Raw genomic sequence first — 7,861 nt, forward strand, 5'->3', positions numbered from 1 at the left:
TGGATTCTCCTACTGCAAGATACACAGCAGGGCTTAGCCCTGGGTGCTTAACATCTCTAAGCCCCAGGGCCCTCATCCATAAAAGGCGTATAACAATACAGACTTTATAGGTTGTGTTAAGGATAAAATGAGATCCTGGATGTGAAACTACTGACAGAGATGATGAATTGTGAGTTCCTCAGACTAAATGTGATCTTCAGGCACGCTTTGTTCTGTACAACGAATACTCTCCAATTTGCTGCTGTCCCTACCACTCCCATAATCATCAGTCTATTGTAAGGTCTCATACTTTTCTTTTTAAATTACTTGCCCGCCAAAGTCAGGTAAAGATTCACCTTGATATTGTTTCTTTATTTTTTATGCTTATGACACATGATACACACACACATATGTATACAGGTACATACACACACATCAACGGCACTGATTTTGGTACACATCAGAATTACTCAGAGAGTTTGTTAAAAATGGAGATTCTGGAGCCTCACTCTGTGAGTTTGGAGAATAGGTCCCACATTCTCAAATGTCCCCTGCCCCCAAGGTGTTTTTATACACATGGTAGACTCACTCTGAAAAACACTAGAACATACATTCTTAAAAATCAGACATTGAATTATGGGTATGATCATTCTTTCTTGGTCAGAAACAAGAAAATATTCTCAAGACAAGTGAGATTCTGAGTCCAGGTAGAGGAAAAATAATATTTACAAAACATAGCAACTGGAATGAAAGAGGAAGATGATGGAATACAGACTGCTTTTTGAACTGCTTTATGCATTTCATATGATATTATGAAGAGAATATTTTTCCTAAAATGAGTGAAGCTGCCATGCTAACAGTAACTTTTAGGCTGAGGCAAAACAATATTCAATTAGAATTGTAATTTCCATTAGAAACCGGTAAGTGGAAACACCAAAAGGCTTACAGAAAAAGTAAATCACAAAAATACAAGCTTGTAAAGCAGTGTTCACATTTTTAACCTCAGGAAAAACTTCAGGATTTAAGGTATGAGGCAAAAGTCATAATGGTTGTCAGGTTCAGGAGTTTGGAAGCGCATATAGTGCCTTATCTGCTGTTCCCTAGTCTTTCTCTTGATTTCTATCATCTGCCCTACAAACCTTTCTACATCATCTCTCGCTTCATTGTGCTCACTATGCCTATTAGGTATGGCCCATCGAAAATTAGGGACAAGTCGCCTAACTCGCCCCCGTCTGATATTTCCTCCAGGCTTCTGCCCTTCACCCACTCCCGAATGGCGGGATTCTTCTTCATTCTGCTTGGCGACCTGCTCCCCTCCTTCGTTTTCTTGTTGGGAATTTTTCCCGTCGAGATTGTGTGCCGCTAGTTCCTCTTTAGACTCCATTACTCCTAGGAGACAAGAGAGAGAAAATGGGCTGACTTCTTCGTGGACTGATCAGCACTGAGGACGGAGGCCCTACTAGGCACCTTCCAAAATTCACAGCCCTGGACTTGACTTAGTACTGTTTTAACATTTCATTTTTCTACCTGAGAAGCCCCGTGTACCTTGTGGAGTGCCCCCAATCCAAGCCCCTCCCTCCGGCAAAGCCCACCATCTTCCCTGCAGATCCATCTCCAGGCCTCTGCAGGCACCAAAATGGAGGACGAGGATGGGGCGGGGGAGGGGGAGGATTGAGAAGTGTGGGGTGAAGGCATGGATTGGGGTCTCAGACTGGGCTTTCCTCACGTCCCGACGACCCCCGCCCCACCACCGTCCCTCGCACCGACCTGGGCCTATCCCTGCGATCTCTTCCTCCTCCCGATTCTCGACGCGAGGTGCGCCGCAGCCACACTCAGTCCCGCAGACCTGCAGAAGGGCGGGGGGCGGGGAGCGGGGGCTGCTGCAGCGGAACGCGAGCGAGGACCCGCGCCACACAGCCCCTTCCCCCCCGTCGCGGGCCCGGCGCTCCTCGCCGCCCTCGCCTCGCCTCCCACCCCCCGCCCCCCGCCCCCCGCCCCCCGCCCCAGCCGCCCCGCCCCCCAAGCTGACCACCATTTTCTGCACCCAGAAGGGCGGGGCAGGGGTGTCGGAAAAGCTTGCGCAGGTGGCGGAGGCAGGTGTTTCCGCAGGGTCGTCGCCGCAGGACCGCCGGCTCCCGCGGGGCCGGGCACCGCTCGGCTCACGGAAGGCGGGGGGGCCCGGGGTCTGCTTCACGGTGGGCCGGCTGCGTCACCGCGCGGCTCCCCCGGGTGGGTCATCCTCAGGCCGGGCCGCTCCCCGACGCCAACCCCGGGGATCCCCTCCGGGTCCCTCACCTGCTCCCCCTCCGCTTCCTACTTTCGGGGTCCTCAGGGCCACCTGGAGCAGGTACCGCTGCCGAGAAGGGAGCGAGCGACGGCGGCTCTGACGCCAGAGCGAGACCAGACGCGCTTGGCAGGTCACGTGGGGCTGTTGTCATCGCCAGCGGCTCCGCCCCCGTCACACGCCCCCTCCTGCAGCCCCGAGTCAGGCGGGGCTTTCAGGCCAGCCCCGGAGTTTCTTTTCTTTTCTTTTCTTTTTCTTTTTTTTTTTTGAGGCGGAGTTTCGCTCTTGTTACCCAGGCTGGAGTGCAAAGGCGCGATTTCAGCTCACCGCAACCTCCGCCTCCTGGGTTCAGGCAATTCTCCTGCCTCAGCCTCCTGAGTAGCTGGGATTACAGGCACGCGCCACCACGCCCAGCTACTTTTTTGTCTTTTTAGTGGAGACGGCGTTTCACCATGTTGACCAGGACGGCCTCGATCTCTTGACCTCGTGATCCACCCGCCTCGGCCTCCCAAAGTGCTGGGATTACAGGCGTGAGCCACCGCGCCCGGCGTGAACCCAGAGTTTCTTAATGTCTCCAGCCTGGCCGGCCCTTCCACTCTCCTCTTTTGTGTATTCTTGGAACTTCCTCTGCCTGCCCAAGAAGAAAGGTACCGTCTCAGGGAACTGTTGGCCATTCTCACTTCTGTGGAGACTTGCTTCTCCCTGCTCTGGGATCCCAGGATTCTGGCCACCTCCTCCTACCAGGACACGGGCACAGAATTTAAAGGGATGCAAAATTCCACATTAGTCAAGAAAAGTAGCATTTTAATGCAACATTTTAAAAAACAAAATTATTCCAAGAAAATTTATGACGAGCAAGATGTCATAATATTAAACAAAGAGAGCATCTGTCCCGGCCACCCCGATGCCAAACCGTGGTCCTTATCAGTGCTCACCCTTTTCTCTGCACCAGACCTTTAGGGGAAACAGGAAATGAGTCAAGCACAGTGGATTTTTTCTTTTTTTTTTTTTCTTTTTTTTTTTTCTTTTTTTTTTTTTTTTTTTTGAGACGGAGTTTCACTCTTGTTACCCAGGCTGGAGTGCAATGGCGCGATCTCGGCTCACTGCAACCTCCGCCTCCTGGGTTCAGGCAATTCTCCTGCCTCAGCCTCCTGAGTAGCTGGGATTACAGGCACGAGCCACCATGCCCAGCTAATGTTTTGTATTTTTAGTAGAGACGGGGTTTCACCATGTTGACCAGGATGGTCTCGATCTCTCGACCTCGTGATCCACCCGCCTCGGCCTCCCAAAGGGCTGGGATTACAGGCTTGAGCCACCGCGCCCGGCCCACAGTGGATTTTTTCTAATACTTCTCAATACCTTTCTGTTCTGTTCCTTTTTTGTTTTTAAGAAACACACTATTTATACTTTATGTTAACTTTATCTTAACTTTAATGAAAAATTTCGAAGATACGGAAAAATCGAATAGTACAATGCAAACCCATGGACTAGTATTCACCCAGATTCCACAGTTAACAACTCATGGCCAATCTTATTTCATCTTTATCATACCTGCTTCCCAACCTTAAAGATAATATTTGAAGCAAATTCTACACATAATATCACTTTAGGCATAAATATTTTAAATTACATATCTACAAGATAAGGGTTCTCTTCTATTTAGCATATAACCACAATACTGTTGTCACATCTAATAATTCACAATTCCTTAATATTGTTTTATGTCTAATCTTGTGTTCGAATACCCAATTGTGTCGTAGTTTTTTTTAACAGTTTGTTTGAATCAAGATCCAAATAAGATTCACAAATTTTGATTGGTTGCCATATTTCCTAAATTTCTTTTTTTATTTCATTTTCATTTTTTTTTATTGATGAAATCATCATTTGTCCTGTATTTTCCTACAGTCTGGGTCTTAGTGGTGTCATCAGTAACACATACCTCTTTACTCTGTAGTTCTTATAAAATGTTAACTAATTCTAGAAAAGCTCGCTTGAATTTGGGTTCAGTTTCAATTCAGATTTTTCCAAGAGAAAGCAAATACTGTTTCTGTTTTTCTCTCTTTGAGATTTTAGGTGAAATATTTCTACAAAGAGAACCTTCTTATTTTAGGTCAGGCTCCCTAGAAGCAGAACCTGTAACAGAGATCCTTATGAATGTAATTTCTTATAATAATGCTCTCTCAGGTTAAAGGAAGTAAAGGAAGCAGGACAGGGCTGAGGAGTGGGACAGTGGTGAAGAATGGGGTTTAACTAGAGATTAGGTTTAGTTCATCACACCTGAAATCTAGGAAGCACACACAAGTCATCCCACCTTGACAGTAAGTCACTGGCTTTTTGTATCTCAGTGTCAGTCATAGATCAACGTCTATAGGTGGAACAGAGCATAGTCTCTGGAGCAAGGCGGTTCTGAAAGGGTGGTTCTCTGCCCATTTGGCAGAGAACAATTCTCTGGGGAAGGGGTAAAATGTGAGTTGTATGACCTGTAATCCCAGCACTTTGGGAGGCCAAGGTGGGAGGATTGCTTGAGCCCAGGAGTTTGAGACCAGCCTGAACAACATAGGGAGAACCCCATCTTCATGCGCGCGCACACACACACACACACACACACACACACACACAATATAGCTGGGTGTGGTGGCACACACCTGTGGTCCCACCTATTTGAGAAGCTAAGGTGGGAGAATTGCTTGAGCCCAGGAGGTCGAGGCTGCAGTGAGCTATGATTGCACCACTGCACTCCAGGCTGGACAACAGAGTGAGACCTTGTATCCCCACTTCCCCCCAGAAAAGATGTAAGTTGTTATCAGCCAACACACACAGCCAGGGATGGCTTCATAGGTATATGACTGGTGCTGTTGCACAGGGCCCTGATGTCAGAAGAGTCTTTTTTTTTTTTTTTTTTTCTTTTTTGAGACGGAGTTTCGCTCTTGTTACCCAGGCTGGAGTGCAATGGCGCGATCTCGGCTCACCGCAACCTCCGCCCCCTGGGTTCAGGCAATTCTCCTGCCTCAGCCTCCTGAGTAGCTGGGATTACAGGCACACGCCACCATGCCCAGCTAATTTTTTGTATTTTTAGTAGAGACGGGGTTTCATCATGTTGACCAGGAGGGTCTCCATCTCTTGACCTTGTGATCCGCCCGCCTCGGCCTCCCAAAGTGCTGGGATTACAGGCTTGAGCCACCGCGCCCGGCCCAGAAGAGTCTTACTCCTGGTTTAATGCTCTGCTGTCTTTGTGTTGAAATTCTTAATGATTTTATTTCTGAATATCGTCAGGCATAGGTGTGTCTACAGGTTATCTAAACTGTGTTTAAGAACAAGTCCAGTTGGCTCCAACTTCTGTGTCTCCTTCCTTCTCTCCTGGTTGCTTCCACGTTTACTGCGTACTGCTGTCCTTTCTACTGGCCTTTTCCCCTCTGCTGACCTAATGTGCCAAAGCCCCATTGGTTTATCTGAGCTTTTTGTTGAGTCAGAGACTCACTCTTTCCTTAACAAAGTGGATAAAGGCTAGGTGTGGTGGCTCACGCCTGTAGTCCCAGCACTTTGGGAGGCTGAGGCAGGTCTCTCTCAAAAAAAAAAAAAAAAAAAAAAAAGGTTTGCATAAAGCCTTTCTTTGATAGATAATTACATGTACTGTGAGATACACATATTCATCTGTGGTTTTGGGCTCATAATTCCCATAGTCATGGTTATTTCCTAAGTGACTAAAACAATAAGCATGTTTTTTATTAAAGTATTTGGCCTTTTGTTTCAGAACAGCTTCAGAATTATAAACATAAAAGACTGTCTTTCCCTATATGTTGGGGCACTTTCAGGCCTCAGAAGCAGGCCTCAGGAAACAGAATTTCCCTTTCTGACCTGCTCTTGCTCTCCTTTCACCTACTTCTTTTCCTCTCCAAGTCAGGCCACAGAAACTAAAAATATACTCTAGTTTTCCCCTGCCTTTCTGACTTGGAGATGGCCATAAGTAAATTCTCAGATTGACCTTGTCTGAGTGTAGGTCACAATGATGCAGGACTGGTAAGCACCCAGACTGGGGGCTTAGCCTGGGAGGCTTCTTGGCTTCACCCTGAAAAGAAATCAAGGGTGAGCTAGTGGTGTTAGGCAACAGTCTGTTTTTGAACAGTACTGCTCTTCGTGGGGCAGGGCTAAATCAGAGGCACTGCACCCAGAGCCGGCAACATATGGGCTCTTGGCAACTGTATTTATACTCACTTATTCTCACTTTCAGTTACACACAAATTAGGGAGTGGGTTAATGCAAATTGAGGAGTAGGTTATTTAGAACTTTCTGGGAAAGGAGGAGTAACTTCTGGGCCATTGCCATGGCATTTTATAAACCGTTGTGGCGCTGGTGTGAGTGTCTTATACTAATGAGCAACGAGAGTGGCTAGCGATCACTTTTGTCGCCATCTGCTGGTTCTTGACAGTTTCTTAACTTTAATCTGTCAGGATCAGGGAAATAAATCATGTGGGTCTCCTACCTCAATAAGGCCCCAATTCAGAAGGGGTCCTGCCCCATACCCAAGATGAAGAAATGCTGCACAGAAAAGCCAAGAAGACTCTGAATAGTCAGGGCTTGCTGGGTTTCCCTACTCAGTCTAGTGGTGTTAGATCATACCCTTTCTGTCCAATCGCGTTACATTTCTACATGATTGTCCAGTAGCGCTGCCTATCTAATGACATCGTCATAAAAGGCCCAAGGGGTTGGGACATAGAGAGCTTCTGGACAGCTGAACTCATGGAAGCCTGCAAGAAGGTAAACAAGAAGCCAGCAGGGCGGTACACTGTAACTTCAGGGGAACAAGAATTCCCGTGCTCGGGACTCTTTCAGACCTCACCTTATGTATCTCTTCATCTGACTGCTAACTTGTATCTTTTAAAATATTCTTTATAATAAGCAAGTACACATATGTCCCTGAGTTTTTTGAGCCACTCTAGCAAATTAAGCCTGAATAAGGGGTTGTGGGAACCCCAACCTGAAGCCAGTTGGTCAGAAGTTCCAGAGGCCGAAACTTGCTACTGGTGTCTGGAATGGGGGCAGTCTTATGGGACAGAGATCTCAACTTGTGGGATCTAATGTTATCTCCAGGCGGATAACATCAGAATTGAATTGGGTTAGAGGACGCCCAGATGGTGTTCACTGCAGAGAAAAAAATAGGGTTATTCTTATTTTGTTTTGTTTTCTTTTTAACACACTAGGTGAGTACTGCCCTAATGCTGTTTGGACCCTGATATCGAACAGAAGTTTGGGAATAGTAGTTCTTTCTACTGAGTGTGTGTAAGTGTGTGTATGTGTGTATCCGTCTCCACCAGATTGATTCAGAATTGCCCGACTCTAGCTCCCCACAGGTGAGGAATATGATATGTCTGCTGGACTGGAGACTACTAAAATGCCTGCTAAAACATATGCAAATTAAATAGAAAATAGTTTGGGCTGAAGCTGGTGTGTTCTTTCCCAACTCCTTCCAGGCTTACTCTTCCCTGCAACAGTGAAAGTATAATATAAATTCTCATTTTTCTTTCTTTTTTCATCAGTTTCAAAGTATAAATTCTTAAATACTGATCAGAGAGTTGTCAATCTTGAATGAAGCCAGTATGT

At 46.7% G+C, this 7,861-nt stretch overlaps 1 protein-coding gene across 1 annotated transcript; it reads right to left on the bottom strand.

The window, feature by feature from the left end:
• Positions 1 to 326: 326 nt before the first annotated feature.
• Positions 327 to 2,418, bottom strand: BEX4 (brain expressed X-linked 4). The gene is made up of 3 exons (XM_039463958.2): positions 2,275 to 2,418; positions 1,747 to 1,825; positions 327 to 1,368 (listed from the first exon to the last, which is right to left on the bottom strand). The coding sequence occupies exon 3, from the start codon at positions 1,361 to 1,363 to the stop codon at positions 1,001 to 1,003; it is 363 nt and encodes a 120-aa protein (XP_039319892.1). The 5' UTR covers positions 1,364 to 1,368; positions 1,747 to 1,825; positions 2,275 to 2,418; the 3' UTR covers positions 327 to 1,000.
• Positions 2,419 to 7,861: the final 5,443 nt, after the last annotated feature.

Source organism: Saimiri boliviensis, chromosome X, assembly GCF_048565385.1.
Source record: "Saimiri boliviensis isolate mSaiBol1 chromosome X, mSaiBol1.pri, whole genome shotgun sequence".
NCBI lineage: Eukaryota > Metazoa > Chordata > Mammalia > Primates > Cebidae > Saimiri > Saimiri boliviensis.

Excerpts from the sequence above, each read along its gene's own strand:
- BEX4 (XM_039463958.2), bottom strand. The coding sequence starts at position 1,363 with ATGGAGTCTAAAGAGGAACTAGCGGCACACAATCTCGACGGGAAAAAT.